Source organism: Agelaius phoeniceus, chromosome 22 (genome assembly GCF_051311805.1).
Source record: "Agelaius phoeniceus isolate bAgePho1 chromosome 22, bAgePho1.hap1, whole genome shotgun sequence".
NCBI lineage: Eukaryota > Metazoa > Chordata > Aves > Passeriformes > Icteridae > Agelaius > Agelaius phoeniceus.
Window position 1 is genome coordinate 1,694,726 of NC_135286.1, and position 16,536 is coordinate 1,711,261.

The 16,536-nt window shown below is 52.9% G+C and overlaps 2 protein-coding genes across 2 annotated transcripts in view; one reads left to right on the top strand and one right to left on the bottom strand.

Moving 5' to 3' along the window:
- On the top strand, positions 1–15,659 carry FNDC5 (fibronectin type III domain containing 5). The gene is made up of 6 exons (XM_054648073.2): positions 1–676; positions 8,842–8,957; positions 9,255–9,453; positions 10,849–10,941; positions 13,257–13,390; positions 14,001–15,659. The coding sequence occupies exons 1-6, from the start codon at positions 598–600 to the stop codon at positions 14,040–14,042; spliced, it is 663 nt and encodes a 220-aa protein (XP_054504048.1). The 5' UTR covers positions 1–597; the 3' UTR covers positions 14,043–15,659.
- The window catches only part of S100PBP (S100P binding protein), a 23,154-nt gene continuing 11,899 nt past the window's right edge, over positions 5,282–16,536 (bottom strand). The window contains exon 5 of the mRNA XM_077189793.1: positions 5,282–5,432. Coding sequence (XP_077045908.1) covers positions 5,315–5,432 — 118 coding nt within the window. The 3' untranslated portion in view covers positions 5,282–5,314. The remainder of the gene's footprint in view (positions 5,433–16,536) is intronic.

Consider the following 16,536-nt stretch of genomic DNA (forward strand, 5'->3'; position numbering starts at 1 on the left):
GATTGCAGAGGCTCCTCGGATCCTCTTCCCCCGGAACCCAGCGCCGGCTGCCCCGCAGGGCTGTGTGGTGACACCCCGGGGGTGCCACGTCCCCTCCGCTGTGCCCCCAGGGCTGCTCCCGGCCGGGATGGACCCCCGGTGTCCGAGCACCCCTGGGACGGCTGTGCCGGGACCCCCGCGGGGGCGGGACGGGGAAACTGAGGCAGCGAGCGGGGCCGTGCTGGGCGGGGGGCCCGAGCCGCCCCCGTCCCGCCGCCCCCGGGGCCGGGGGAGGGACCGGAGCGGGGCTGCCCGGCGCTGCAGCGGGCGGAGCCGGGGCTCGGCGGGGCCGCCTCCCGCTCGAGCCCAGCCGTACCGAACCGTGCCGACCCGTACCGTGCCGTACCGAACCGAGCCAAGCCGAGGCGAGCCGGGCGGAGCGGAGCCCAGCCGAGCCGAGCCGCGCCGCACCGGGCGGCACCGGCGGTACCGGCGGCCCCGGCGCTCTCCGCGGTGCTGAACGGCTCCGTTGTGCCCGCAGGACGCGCCGCCGGCGGGGCCCGGCCCGGCCCGGCCCGGCCCGGAGCGGCTCGGCCCGGCCCCGAGCGGCCGCGGGGGATGGAGCCCTTCCTCGGCTGCACCGGCGCCGCGCTCCTGCTTTGCTTCAGCTACGCCGGTCTGCGCCCGGTGGAGGCAGGTACGGGCGGCCGGGCCCCGGGAGCGGCTGCCGGAGCCGCGGGGAGCGGGTTCGGTGCCAGGAGAGACCCCCGGGGGCAGCGGAGGGAGCGGGCAGGGCTGCGCGGAGGGGCCGGAGTTTGGGGCGACTTTGGCGGGATTTGGGTGCGGGAGAGGCGGCGATTCGGGACACGCAGCCCCCGGCACCGGGCTCGGGCAGCGCCGGGAGCTCGCGGCATCCCCGGGAACGGAGGTGGGGGAAAGGGGAGAGGGAAAGGAAACGAGGAGGGAGAGGGGCAGGGGGAGGTTTGGGGCACCTGAGCAGCGGCTCTGGTTGGTGTCACGGGGCTGAACCGGAGCGGAGGGGGCAAAGCCGGGTTTGCTCTGTCCATGTCCCTTCCCAGCTGTCCAGGGCCCAGCCGGGCTCTGCTGGGAGCTCTGTGAACGCTGGGGAAGCACCAGAGGAGCCCGGGTGGTCCCAGAGGAACCCCGGTGGCCCCAGGGGAAGCACCTCTCCAGGGACACTGCACATCCCAGCCACAAAAGCCAGGCCCCTCCGAGCTGAGCAGCTCACCTGGAGTGGGGATCTTTGGTGAAGGCAGTGTTCCCTTGAGCTGGAGCTAATTTTGGAGCTACCAGGATGGACTCGAGTCCATTCTTGCCTTCAGTGGCCCCAGGAGCCCCTGTGTGGGTGTCAAGTGGGCAGTGCTGGGGGAGCTCCCCAGCCCCAAGCAGCTTAGGGCTGGCTGCTTTGCTGGCTGCAAGATGTTGGTGGAACAGCTGCTTTGATTTGCAGCCTGCTGATTGCCAGGGTATCTCGCATTCCAGGAGGCTGGGGGTGATTATTAGGGATGCAGAGCTCCGGGGAGTGGAGATTCCTCCCCTCCAGCCATCCCTGGAAGTTGCTGGAGTTCCATTTGGGGTCACACACAGGGCTGCAGCAAGCCCTGGATGCCTTCAGCTCTGCCACCCGTCCTTGGCCAGGCACTGACTCCTGAAGTTGCTGTTTCACAACTGCCAGATCTGGGGAGATTAATGAAACCTTCCCAAAGGGAGGGAGGGATGAGGAAAACACCGTGGAAAACACAATGGAGGCGTCTGCAGTTGTGACAGCACTCGGGGTTTCTGTCAACGCGGCCACTTCCCTGCTCTTCCTTATCCTTGGATCGCCTCACCCGGCACCCCAGAGTGAACAGGGAGTTGTGTCCCTGCCCAAAACCTCCCCCTGCTCCTGCCTGGGCTGGGAGGTGTCTGTGCCATGTCCCCAGTGAGCTGTGTCACTTTGGGGTGCTGCCATGGTCCCCCACTGCCTCCTGCTCCTGTGTCACCCGTGCCAAGGGTCCTGATGGGCTCTCCCTGCACCAGCTGAGGCAGAGGGTTTGTGCTGTCCCCGTTTCCCAGGGATGAGGGCACAGAGTGATTTTCCCAAGGTCACACAGAGGTAGTGGCAGCGTCACCACCATGACAGCTCCGTGTCCCCAGCCCTGCTGATGATGTGGCCACCAGGCCACCCAAGGCACACGAGCCCAGAGTCACTGGAAAAGCCCATGGGGAGGAAATCAGTCCCAGGCAGGGATGGAGGCTCCAGGGTCTGTCCCCTTTGCACCCAGAGCTTGTGTGAGTGGGTTTAAAATAATTCCTGTCATGAGAGATTAAAGCTGCCATGCCCAGGAGGGACTGGTGCAAATTCCCCCCTGGCAATGCCAGGGCAAGGGCTGGTGAGTGGCACCGAGCACAGGCCCTGCTCTGAATTCAGGGATTTTGGCCAGGCAGGACCATTTTTCGCCAAGGTGATGCCAAGGTGAGTGAGGAGGGGAAGCAGGAGCAGGAGCATGAGGTGGCTGAGAAATAATCTTCACACCAATGCCCCTTGGCAACCCCAAATCCCAGCTGGGTGGGTGATGCCCTCCCATCGCTCCCCCTGCTCCAGAAGGTCCCTGAGGAAACACTCAGGATGGTTGGCAAGTCAGAAATTGGATTTAATTTTGTCCCCTCCTCATTAGGCTGAGCTAATGAAGAGAGGGGAGCTGGGCTGGGCTCGGGGCACTGCTGAGGGCTCAAAGAGCAGGGGGTGCTGATGGCAGACCCCAAAATAGGCCACAGCCCCTGTGCCTTGCAAACAGCCTCACTGGGAGGTGCCAGCCCGTGGAGCAGCTCAGGTCAGGTTTATTTTTGTCAGCTGGAGAGCAGAGGTGACAGAGCTCAGGTAAAACCTCCCCTGCCAGCACAGCCCTGGGCCAGCCCTCGGGACCAGGACGAGCTCTGGTTTGAGGAGCCCCTTCACAGCTGCCCCACCTCACCAAACCCCCCCAGCTGGGTTCTGAAGCGTGTCCTCACCCCCTGAGCCACTCCCAGCCAGCCTCACCCCCTCCCCAGGCAGCCCCCCAGCCCTGTGGGGGGAAGGAGAGCACAGCAAAGGCACCAATCTGGCTCCAGGTGCTGCCCAGGCTGGATGTGCTCCCCAGGGAGCTGGGATCAGCCGTGGATCAGGGTGAGCAACAAGCTCAGCAGGCTCAGGAGAGCAGCAAAAGGTGTCTCAGCAATCTGGGAGCAACAATGCAGCCCATTGCAGCCTCTCCCTCCATCCCAGAGGCCGGGGAGGTTCCTGCCTGGCTGGGGAGGGTGTGAGAGCTTTATTGATTGCTGTGCTCGGCGTGGGAGGGATTTAATTGGCATGGGGAGGTTTCTCACCCTGTGTCAGGCTCTCAGCAGGGCTGGTGCTGTGAGAGGCAGCCAAGGTTGAGCCATCCTCTTCCAAATGCTGTTTCCTGCTGGGATTCTGTTTGTGGGAAAGGGAGATTCCTCCCAGAGAGATGTGCTTGCAGTGCCATGCACGTTCTGCTCCTGGATTCATCCTCACCCTTTGGATGCTCACTGCTAAACAAACTCTTGCTGGTTTATGAAGTGCCCAAAGGCTGAATTAGGGCCTGGATCAAGTATAATTCAGTTAAAAGCAGGAATGTGTTGAGCAATGAAGCTGCAAACCTTCATGTGTGCAGTAAAAAGTGGGATCCAGGAGCAGAGCTGGGCCAGGATCAGGCAGCACAATCCTGGGAAAGGTCTGGTGTCAGCATCCAGCACTGTCCAGGAAATCCCCAGGCTTCCTCACCCCCTCTGATTGCTCTGATACTACAGAGGTGAGGGATAAGAGGAGCTAGAAAAGCCTGTGGGACCCAGTTCTCTGTGGATATTTAGATCCTGGATTAAAAATGCCATGATGGGAATGACTCTGCTCTGAGCTGGAAGCATTTAAACCCAAACTGTGGCACTGGGGAGTCCTGAGAGAATCCTGCCTGTCTCTGGGACTCTGCAGGGTAGAAATATTCCATCCTGCAGCCCCAAGGAATTCCCAGTGGTTGGCTGGCCACAGTCTCTGCGCTCCCTGGAAAGGCTCCACACTCCTGGCAGCATTTCCAGCACGTTTGGGCAGCTGCTCCCTGGGGAATCAGCCACAGAGCCAAGGGGTGGGCAGGAGGGGGCTGGGGGCCTATTAATATCCCATTTTTATAGGGAAGTGAATGGTCAGCAGGGAATAATTGCCTCTTTCCCAGCTAAAGAGCCACCAGTTGGCCTCTCTGCTCTTTGAAATCTCTGGATCTTAGCAAACAGCTCTGCTTCCCGTGGGGCTGGGAGCAGCAATGATCCCACACATCCCCCTGGGGCTCCCTTCATCAAAACCCTTGGGAATGCTGAGCAATGTGCCAGCCCTTCCCACACAGCCCATAAAACCCACAAGCAATTACAGCCACGGATGGGATCCATGCTGGGAGAGCACAGAGAAAGCAGCAAAAGCAGCTCTGTGTGAATCCACACCCAGGGAAAGGGCAGAAAACAGCACGTGGATTTTAGGGATGCTCCTTCCTGGTCGTGTCCTTTCACCTCCTGCATCTCCAGGGAAGGTTGTGGTGCAGAAATCAAGAGATGCTGGGAATTAAGGCTGGGATTCATTGCTTGCTGCAGAAAAGCAGGGAGTGAGCTGCTCCAGAGCCTCAGCTCACCAGACCATGGCCCTGGGGCTCTGAGGCAGCTCAAGCCCTTCCCAGCAGGGAAGGAGCTGCTTGGGAGAGGAGCTGAGTGAGTTGGGAAACGCTGGGAATACAGCACAGCCTCGGCAAGGATGCAATTCCAAGCAGCTCCACAGGAGAGGTGAATTCAGGGGGTTTGGGGCACCCCTTGGCTGGGGAGATAAATCCAGAAATACTCTTTATTCCAGACCTGTGGAATTCTGGACTCGGCTGGCCTGAGGTGACCCCAAGGCTGTGACATCCCCACAGGTTCCTTCTTTCCTTCAGTGATGCTGCTGTGGCCTGGGTACCTCCCTGATCCTCCCAGGCACCCCAGGGTTTGGACACCCCAGTGTTCAGCATCTTCCCCATTCCCAGGTGACAGCAGCAGTGGGATGGAACAAAACTTTCCCCTGCTCTTTTTCCCACCCCTGGCTCCCATCCATGCCAGAGCTCCCATGAGGAATCCAACTCGCAGGGAAGCGGGGGGGGCTCCTCTTCCTCGTGCCACTTGTGCCCAACATGAGCTGCAAAGCGTGAGCGGTGTTCCCCTCTCTCCTCTCCAATTAAAGTCCAACAATAACGAGGAAAACATTTAATGGAAGGCTGGGAGGGGTTCTGAGCACGGGCAAGGGATGAAGGATCATCTCCAGGGCTCAGGATTTCTTGGTGCACAGCGGAGGCTCCGACCTGCTCCTGCCAAAGGCGCCCCAGGTGCGGCGGAACCGGGGAGGGCTGGGACGCAAGGGCCTGGGGGATGAGAGATTCCTGACTCTGTGGGAAGCAAACCAGATGGGATTTTAGAAACCCTCTGTTTTTAAGCTGCTATTCATGTTTAAAAGTCCGGATTTCAGCTGAAGTCATCAGGGTTTCCCTTAATGAGGGGTGGGGTGATTTTCTGCTGACATGAAAATGAGAAATTTTTTTTTTTTTTCCATCTAAATTTGGGTAAATATCCTCTGCCAGTTTGGAGGGTGGGATTTGCTCCAGCATCCTGCACTGGAATGAAGTTAAAGTGCTAAACCAGGAATCTTGCACCATTCCCTAATGGAGCAGACAAGGAATGTGCTGCCCTCAGCAGCTCTGGAATAAACAGGCACAAAAATAAAAACCTTGATCCACAACCCATTGCCTGCTATCCCTGCAGCATTCCCACCCTCTGTGCCCACTCCCAGAACACCAGCAGCTTTCCTGGCTGCCACAGGCACAGAAGCAAAGTTTCCAGGAGTTGCACATGACTCTAGAAGGAAACAAAAATTTGGATTTGGCACCTCGAGGCCCTGCTCGAGCTGCTGACCCCCTGCAGCCAGCTGGGAAATTACAGGAATTGCACCTTTTCCACCTGATCTCAGCCAGGCTGGCACTGACAAAGAGCTGCAACAGGGCCAGGGAGCCAAAAGTCCTGTGGAATATCTTGGAACAGTGTTTTAGGTCTTAGGAAGTCGTGATCTCATCATTTCATCTCTTGGGAACAGGGAGAAAAGCAACCTCATGGATGAAAATTTTGGTTCCAAATTATCCCCGCAGCTCTGGGAGCAGGAAATTCATTTTCCTGGGTTTGTATTTCTGTCAAACACGGTTTAATTCTCTTTTTAGTGTTTTTATGCTGGTTTGACACCACTGATTTGGGTGTAGCAGTGCAAGGGAAGGCACATTGGGATCTGCTGTCCTGGATTCCTGGATTTTAGAGCTGCTGCCTTCACTACCCCATCCCTCTCTCAGGTACTCCTACAAAGAAAGGTTCTAGAATGTTCCTGACCACCCACTCCAGGGGGATTCTCCCTCACCTCCAAGCAGATTCCAGTTTTGGAGGCTTGGAGCTCTGGCTTTCAGCTTTTCTGAGTGTTTCCCTCCTGCCTCACAGCTCTCCACCCTCTCCCACCTCTTCCCAGGAGAGTTTTTGCTCTCCTCCAGCTCTTCAAGGTCCTCCCAACTCCCCCACATCTTATGCCATCAGGAAACTCGGACACTTTTTATGCTGTGCCTCCCTCAAGGTCACAAATTTCAAAGGGGACCTGAACACTCTGAGTGCTGTTCCCTTTTCCCGGCTTTTTTTTTTTTCCCCGTGATCTCTGCTCTCTGTTCCTGTGGGGTTAATTCATCTCTTTTCAAAGCCCTCCTCCAACTGAAGCTGGCTAAATCAGTGGTAGCTCCTAAAAAAAAAAAAAAATTTAAAATTTAGCTCCTAAAAATACCCAGGGAAGACAACCAGGGCGGGACTGAGCTCTGCAGCCGGGAAGGGCCGAGTGCTTGGCTGCAGCTGGAGAATGTTTTGTCTCCCATCCCTCAACTCCGTCATGTCCTCCGTATGTTCCAGCAAATTCATCAGGCATGACTCACAGACCTTCCCCGTGCACATTCCTGTCTGCTGACCGCCCCTTCCTAAAATTAGACTCGACTTTTGTTGCTTCAGTCACGGGGGAAGGTGAAGAGCTGCAGACCCACGTCCCTTCCTCGTGTCACAGCCGGCTTTGGAAGGGACTTTTATTCCAGGATGGGGAGGATGATTTGTCTCCTTCCTCAGCTTGTCATTGGCACTGCTGCTGCAGGGAGGGTGAGGATGGTGAGGGATCCCATCCTCCAAGAGGAAGGCTGGGGAATTCTGCCTCATTCCATGAGGGCAGAGATGAGAATGCTTCGGGTCGACACCGACTCCATTGTTAGTCCAGAGAGGAATGACATCCCTCTGTGGAATCACAGACTTGCTGCTCCTCCTAAAGTCCTAAATTTGTGTGAGTTCAGCCATTCAGTGACTTTTTTTCTTACTGAGAATCAGTCCTAAATTTGTGTGAATTCAGCCATTCAGTGACTTTTTTTTTTTGTTTACTGAGAATCAGTCTGGCTCGAATGGCTTCTCCAGACATTTTATTCCTAAGGCTCTACCTGCTGGCTGTGAAAGGAACGAGGGATCACTGTGCCAAGTGACCTTCAGCTGGGGAATTCTGGGCTCCTCTGTTCCCAGGGGGAGCATTCACCAGGAGTGATGTCAGACACTGACACTACAGCTTGAATATTTTCAGCTCCATCCAGGCGGCTGGGAATGACCATAAATCCAACAAGTGTCACTGGAGATGGGCACAGGTGCACCCCTCTTGTACTGGTGACCTGTACCAGCCACAAAGGGGTGGTTATCATGAAATAAAAGTATTAATTTCTCATAAAAATGGGAATAAAATTACTCTTCCTCACCTTACTGACCTCCTGGGGCTACTCAGAGCATTCACTGCTTTGGGTTCAGAGCAAAGCTGAAGATTGTGAATTAAATTTCACCAGAGTGGGAACAGAGTCCAGCTGGAAGAGCTGTGCCAAAACCTTCCCTTGAGATGCCAGGGAGGGCTTTGGACTGGGCAGCTGGAATTTCTACTGGAAATTCAGCTGTGCTCTGGAGCTGGGAATAAACACAGAGCCTCAGGCTCCTGCTCTCCTGGCCTGCCCTTTCCACATTGCAGGATCCACCAGGTCCTGGCAGCTCCAAGTGGATGTGCTCTGACATCAGCCACAAAACATTGTAAGGAACCATTTTCTGCCAGGGAAAAACAAAATAAACTCTCACAGTTATTTCAGTCCTGTGTTTCAAACCTCCAGAATGCTCCTCAAAGCATTCTGAGTGCACACGTCCATGGCAGAGCTGGAATTTCCTCCCAGCTGTCACTGTCAGACTGTGACAGGCAAAAATGTGGCTGGGGAGGATGGCATGAATGAGCTGCTCAGGGCTTGGCTGGGCTGTGGTGGTCAACAAATTCCTCCCAAGGGTTGGGTATTTCACACATGGAGTCATGGAATGGTTTGGGTTGGAAGGGACAGAAGATCAGCCAGTCCCACCCCCTGCCATGGGCAGGGACACTTTGCACTCTCCCAGGTTGCTCCAACCTGGCCTTGGACACTTCCAGGGATCCAGAGGCAGCCACAGCTGCTCTGGGAAACCTCCACCACCCTCCCAGGGAAGGATTTTTTCCCTATATTTAACTTAAATTTCCCCTCTATCCGTTGGAACCTGTGTTGAATGTAACTCTTATTCTCAGCTGACATCTCCTATCTCCACCCTGGGAATTGAGACCTGGGGTGCCTGCAATATCCAGGTCACAAATCCAAAGCAGATCCTGGAGAAGGTCCTTTCCCACTCCTCTCCTTGCCCTTGCTGTGTGTCCTGTCCCTGTCAAGGCTCTGCTCTCCCTCCTTGCAGACAGCCCTTCGGCTCCAGTCAATGTCACAGTCAAACACCTGAAAGCCAACTCGGCCGTGGTCACTTGGGATGTCCTGGAAGACGAAGTTGTCATTGGATTTGCAATTTCCCAGCAGGTACCGTGCCTAGAATGACCCAGTTCCAGCCATGTCCATCTCCCCCCACGTGCCCTTGGTTCCCAAATCCTCTTGCTGCAGTTTAAGCCCATTCCTTCAGGTCCTGTCCCTCGTGGTCCCGGAGGGGATTTGGCTCCCCCATCCCCTTTGCAGCAGCGGCTGCAGAGAGGGAAGGATCCTGACGGTTCCTCCACATCCACGTTGGTGGGCAGGGCAGGAATCAGTGGCCTTAGGTGACAACAAATGCACGTGGAGAAGCCTCTCCACCACTCTGTGCTCTCCTCTCTCGGCTTCCAGAAGAAGGACGTGCGGATGCTGCGCTTCATCCAGGAGGTGAACACCACCACCCGCTCCTGTGCCCTCTGGGACCTAGAGGAGGACACTGAGTACATTGTGCATGTCCAGTCCATCAGCATCCAAGGCCAGAGCCCTGCCAGTGAGCCAGTCCTCTTCAAGACCCCCAGGGAAGCTGAGAAACTAGCCTCTAAAAATAAAGGCAAGTGTGGGTGAGTTCCTATGTGGCCCCTGGGACACAGGGCTCTGCAGAGAGGAACCAGGATCCCGTGTGCTGAGAGGAGCTGGGAGAATAAATAGGTGATAAATACATAAATGCTGTGAGATAAACACTCATGGGGCTGAGTGTCCTCTCAGGATGGGCTGAGGGGGCACAAGGTGCCAGGGAGGTGCTGCTGGAGGTGGCTGCTCCTTCTCCCACCTCGGATGAGATCTAACAAAGTGAGGAAGAGGAAGTTTGCAGCTCTGTGTCCTGCTCCCTACAAGTGGAGAATGCCAGGGGGAATTCCTGGCCAGCCTGTGAATTCAAGTGGAATCCCACTGAGCTCACAGGGCACTTGTGGGATTCACAGCACCTCCTGTGCTTGGGTTTCAGGGAAAAAAATACCCAGAGGCTCCCACTTCTCTTACATTTTCAATATTTCTGCCAAATCACAGAGAGATGAGCTTGGAAGGGACCTCACCCAGGCAGGGTCAAGCAGTGCAGGTTGTGCAGGATCAGATCCAGCTGGGTTTTCAATACCTCCAGGGGGAAAATCAGGCACTTCCTCACTGGCAACTCCTTCACTTGCTCCTCTTTAGCCAAACCAGGCTCTTGAGGGTTTTCTGTCAGCTCCAAGGAGGGCCTGGCAGTGCAGGGCTGTGGGGACACCCAGGTCCCCCCCTGCCTGCTGAGGGCCCAGCCTGTTCCAGGGCTTTTGGCCGTGGTTCTGAGGATGTGAGTCCTTGACTCTCTTTATTAAACTGATTTGGAGGCTGTAAATCCTGAATTGCTGTTTATCTGGAAGCACTAAGAGGAGCACTGCTCCTTTCCTGGGGGCCTGAACTGTAATCTCCTTAATGCTTTGAAGCCAAGGAGGCGAATTATGCCCTGCAAAAAGGCTCTGCTCCTTTCTGAATCCCAGAGCTCTGCTGGAAAATATCCTGCCAGGCTCTCCACACTCCTGAGCTGGAGCTGCTGGAGCATGCCAGGCTTTGGGACAGGTGCAGATGGCACTAACAGGGACAGGGACAGCAGAGAGAGCAGCCATGGGGACAGATAACACTGCCCTGTCCCCTCAGGGTGTCACAGGATGAATCCTGGAGTGCCAGCCTGGTTTGGGTTGGAAGGGACATGAAGCTCATCCTGTGCCATGAGCAGGGACATTTCCACTATCCCAGGGTGCTCCAAGCCCCATCCAAGCTGGCCTTGGACACTTCCAGGGATGGAGCAGCCACAGCTTCTCTGGGAAATCCATTCCAGCCTCTCTCACAGGGAAAAATTCCTTCCTAAATCCCAATCCAAGAGCCCTAAGGAGTGTCAGGACTCTGCCAGCACTCCTAAGCCAGGCTCTGAGCTGGCCTTGGGGTCTCACAGTGTCTCTTTGCCCTTGTGCAGATGAGGTGACAATGAAGGAGATGGCGAAGAAAAACCAACAGCTGCGAGCGGGGGAAGTTCTCATCATTGTTGTGGTGTTGTTCATGTGGGCAGGTCAGTCCCAATCCCTGTCAAATTTAATATCCACAGGATATCCATCCTCAGGAATGCCTGCCTGCACATGGAACCTTGGAAGAAACCCTTCCTCCCAAAAAAACCCAGAGTTCTCAGCTGTAAGGGCACCTCAAGTTGGGTTTTGCAGCTCGAGTTGGGTTCACCAGGAAGCAGAAAATGGATTTGATGGAAGCAATTCCCTATGGCTAACCCTGTAATCTCATTTTTTTCCAGACTGCCCTGATTATGATGCTCTCAGCCACAGAATCATGGAATGGTTTGGGTTGGAAGGGACATAAAGATCATTTTGTTCCACCCAACCTTCCAGCCAAGCAGGTTGCTCCAAGCTCTGTCCTGGAATATTTCCAGGAATCCAAATATCCAACAGGATATGCCTTGAATCCTTCAGATATTACAGGTTGCAGTAATTTTCTGGATATTATAAGACTCCAATGCTCAGGCAAAATAGAGATTTAGAGTCCTGCTCTCCACACTCACTATTTATATTTATATTTATATTTATATTTATATTTACATTTATATTTATATTTATATTTATATTTATATTTATATTTATATTTATATTTATATTTATATTTAATCTGTCTTTGTATTATTGTAGATATTTGTATATTTCTATCCTTTAGATGTAAATTTATTTATATATTTATATTTAATATATTTTTATATTTATAACTTTTCCACAGAAATTTCCCCATCACAGAAAGGGATGCAGGAATCCAGGTGACACTGCATCAGATCCATGTATAATAATATTTTGTTCCCCCTGATTTGCATCTCCAGAAACTGGACAGCAATTATTCCTAAAGCAAACGATCACATGAAAATCGAAATGAACTTAGAAGATTTCCAGAACCTCTAGGCCATTATTTTTTCAGCATTTATGCCGTGTTTTAGTTGTGCACATCCCATTTTCAATGCCCTGCCAGGGAAAATAATCATGAATAATTACATGGGGTGACTGAACAACTGATTCATCTCCTGCTGTAGAATAATCTGAGACTGGGATCAGCTGGGAACAAAGAATTTGCTAATCCCACAATTTCCCTTCCAGACAAATTACTTACATTTAAAAAGCAAAAGGGGTGTGGGGAGAATCTCTCTGCATCAAATGGGTTCTGTAAAAAGTCTCAATACACAAACACCTCCTTCCAGCTTTTCGCCTGTCCTGTGTGACAATATTTGGGAAAATCCAAATGGATCCAGTCCATTCCCAGAGCTCTGGACTGAGCCAAGACCCAGCTCTTGTGTTTCTGGAATTTTTCATGGCATTTTCCTTCTTTGTGTGTCAGTTTTACCCAAGGAAATCACACAAGGAATGGCTGTGGCAGATGTTAACGCCTTTTCTCCTGGAATCAGCCACTTACCCACATTCCCAAAGAAAGAATTTGGGCCACTGTGTTTATCAGTAAAGCCTGGGGGCAACTGCCACGCTCGTTTTATAGAGCAGGATGCTGGAAGATTTAAATATATTTTGCTATTAAGAAAGATTTTTTTCAAGGAGGGAAAAGCAGCATCTGCCTGGATCCACTTCACCTACGTGTCTGGAATGTGCAGGCAGAGAGGTTATTTGATGGAAACATCACATAAAAGCTTCTCAGACAGACATTTGCAGTCATCTTCCGTGCCAGGGCTGCCCCTGCTTCCCTCTCCACGTGCCTGGGGCTGTGGGGGAGGAAATTTCCACTTGCAGCTTGTGCTGGTGCCCATTTGCAGGTGCTGGAGGGTTCAGAACCTCTCCTCTGCCAGCTGCAGGTCCTGAGGACAGGGAGGAGAGGACAGGGAGGAGAGGACAGGGAGGACAAGGAACAGAGGACAAGGAGCAGAGGACAAGGAACAGAGGACAAGGAGCAGAGGACAGGGAGGAGAGGACAGGGAGGAGAGGACAGGGAACAGAGGACAAGGAACAGAGGACAAGGAGCAGTGGACAGGGAGCAGAGGACAAGGAGCAGAGGACAGGGAGGACAAGGAGCAGAGGACAAGGAGCAGAGGACACATTTTCACCAGGCAGAAATTCCAGCAGCTCCAGTGCTCACTGAACCACGGGGTTGGTGTTGGTCGAGGTCCAAATGCAGAGCTTAAAACACTTCATAACAGGGAGGCTGGAATCTGATTAATCTTCTGTCGTCCTGTCTAACTAGTTTAGCATGGAATTGAGGGAAGGGAAGAGCCAGAGGGCAGCCTGGCCGCGGTCTGGGAGGAACTGGGAACGCTGCCGAGGCGGGCCAGAGGGATCTGTGATCTCTGCAGGCTGCCGAGCTGCTGGGTGTGATGGTGATGCTCTCTCCCGGCAGGGGTGATCGCCCTGTTCTGCAGACAATACGATATCATCAAAGATAACGAGCCCAACAACAGCAAGGAGAAAGCCAAGAGCGCCTCGGAGAACAGCACACCCGAGCACCAGGGCGGGGGCCTCCTGCGGAGCAAGGTGAGTGCCCGATTTGTGTTAAATCAGCCCAAAAAAGCTCTGTTCGAAATCCTCCCCGCGCAGGGAACACCCTCCACACCCACGGCTCTGCTGATCAGGACGGCAGCGCTTCGCTGCCACCTCCGGGATCCTGCGTGGCCGCCAGAAATCAGATTTCGAGCCACGTTTCTGGATGATCTGAGCGTCTCTGGAGGAAAAAAAATAAAAAAGAGTTCCTCGGGTCCTCCCACAGCAGCACATGGCAAAGAGGACACTGCTGCTGTAATTAACTGGAGAGTTAATCAGCAGGAGCAAAGATGGTAACACAATGGCGAAGTGTAAATAGGTCAAGCCTTTCATTTATCCCAACTTTTTTTCAATTAATGTAACTTCCTGGTGTTTCTGTTCACATTCCCGCCATATTTATTCATTATTTTAAATAGTTCACTGGTTTTTGATGGTTCAGAAGCAGCGGTGAGCCCCACAAGCCTAAAAGCTCAAACCTTTCTCATCACCATGAAGGTGTGGGAAGGAGAACTTTCACAAAACACAACCTGCAGACTGCACTGAGCTCTGATGTGATTTTTCCCTTCCACACATCCGTTTTTTTCTCCTTTGTTTCCTCTCCCAGTTTCCAAAAAACAAGCCCTCAGTGAACATCATCGAAGCATGACAGCCTGACACCTGAGAGATGGACTCCATGCCTCACTCTCACTCTGCCTCTGAGCCGTGATGACTGGGGAGGTGAAACATTGTCGGAGCGATTTGCAAAACAAGACCTCGTGATTGTCACTCGCTGGCATCCACCTCCTCATCCGTGTTTCTGCAAAGCATCTGGCCAGGAAAGGAAATCCTGCAAAAAAAAACAAAACAAAACAACAAACCAAACCCTGACACCCAAACAAAGAAGATGGAGAAGAATCAGTGATGCTGGAGTGATCTGTGAATCAGATTGGAGCAACGTCTCCCACGCTCACGCTCCATCTTCTGGGACAGTTTTCCTGGTTTTTGGGAATGCACAAGGTTCTGTTGTGTCTTTCTCACTGTCACTCCATCCCTGGCAGCACTCCCAGGCATCAGGCACGTCCCTCTCTGAGCAGGAATGGAGGGAAGCTCATGGCAAACACCACCGAGAAGCCAAATCTTGGCTGCAGCGCGCTCGGGCCTCGCTTCGTCCATCGATGTGTGTCGTGTACCACGTCCTGCAGGTGGGTTTTTCTAAGGAAAAAGGCATCCCCCGGTTTCCATTTCCACCAGGAGAACTTCCCTGGCTGTTCTCCAGCTGGGCTGCAGCACATTCTCCGCTGCTGCCGTCTCTCCTCTCTCACACTGGTGCTCTTCACCTCAGACAAGTCGGGGAACACTGAGGCACAGACCAACATGAGGGGAAACACCAGAAGCTGTTCTTTAGCTTCCAGGATAATTTCAACCATTTTCTTTGTGGTGTTTTCAGATGGGCCTGACTCCACCACCAATGGGATAAAAGGTCCATAAAAATGTAGCCAGTCAGCAAAAAAAAAATACAGAAAAAGACAAAATACCTGATGATACCGGTTGCTATGCAAGGTCTCCAGGGGCAGGAGCTGTTTATTGTAGAAGGCTCTGGCCTGAGGGGCCTTTTTTTTGAGGGCTTAAGTTCTTAAAATGCTTCTTTTAGTAAAGTTTCTGTGTGGGAAGGGCTGCTTCTCCTGGAATGGCAGGAGTCTGCTGGAGACAGCCCTTCCCAAAAAGGGATGAGGATGGAGGGGAAAAGGGCTGAGTTTCTCCTCTCTCTTAACAAGTGCTGGGTGTTTGTAAGCTGACAGGATCCCTGGGGATTGCTGGTGCTCTGGAAAGCTGGGAGATGCAGGACCATGACATGGAAAAGATTTATTCTTTGTAGTGTGCCATGGGGTATCTGTGTTTATTTAACTCCTCCACAAGACCACTCCACATGCACTTAGGGGATGAGGTAGGATCCGAATTGTTCCATCAAATGCCAACAGAGGTTGGCCTGAGGAAGCTTTGGAGAAGCCTGGGTGGGAGCTCCTGAGCAGGAGCAGCCTGGCAGTGAGGAGCTGCCACCTCTCCTCTTCCCCTGCCACCAGCTTTTCCCAAAGAGCTGGCTTGGGAAAAAGGCATTGGGAAGTTCTCCTGAAGATGTTCCTGCTTCCAGGCAGGCCAACCCCAAAGGTGGCTCCAGGATCCTTTGCCTGAACAGATTCTTCCATCACCAAGAAGGAGAGGTCACCACCTCTGATACAGACAGAGCAATAAACATTTTATAATGTACAATAAAAGATTAAAGGCATCTCTTGTGTCCTTGTCATGCCTGAATTTAATTATTTTATATTCGCTTGCTTTGAGCAGCACACACACCCTAAAACTTTGTATTTCCCACACCTAAAACTTTAACAGATCTACAAAATTAAATATTTTCTCAGTGTCTGGGTGGAGAAAACCAGGGAGGGTTCTGGCTGCAGGACTAAAAAAACTTACACCATAAATAGCACCCCAGCCCTACCTAACAAAATTCTTCAGCCACGTCTGTTATCTCCCAAGGAAGAAACAGCATTTGGAATGCACAGCCCTACAAAGGGAGATTTAGGACAGATGGTACAGCATGTGCAAAATGATAAGGGAGATGCTCTCTCCTAATCCTGGGGCAGAGAGCTGCTCCAGAGGAAATCCAGCCTGGTAATTTGGCAGGTCTGGGGGTCGTGTGGCTGTTTTAAAGCCACTTGTCCCTGGGAATTCAGACCATATCCCTGTTTTTCCACAGTTGTTGCTCCCTAGGGACAGGTTTAAGCAATTTCTTTCCTGACAGAGATGTGATCACTCATTTGGTAGAGCAGAATTAAATTTGAAGTGTCAGTGAGGGGCAGAGTTCAATATTCACATGCGGCAGGAGGTGCCAGGGTTATTTTGATAACCTGCATTTGGTAACCTACAACTGCAGGCTTGGAGAGTAAGGAAATGTTATTTGTGAGGAGAAACAAATGTGGGCTGGCAGAATTCAGCTCAGACAGGGACTCCAAACCTCTCAGTCCAAGTGATTCCCTTCAAGGAAATTTTCCTGCCACTCTGAAGTGAAGTGAAGAGTAAATCCACACTTTAGGGAAAGGTTATAGGAGAATAAAGTTACTTAAAACGCTGCTGTTCAGAGGGTCATAAACATCAAAGCTTTA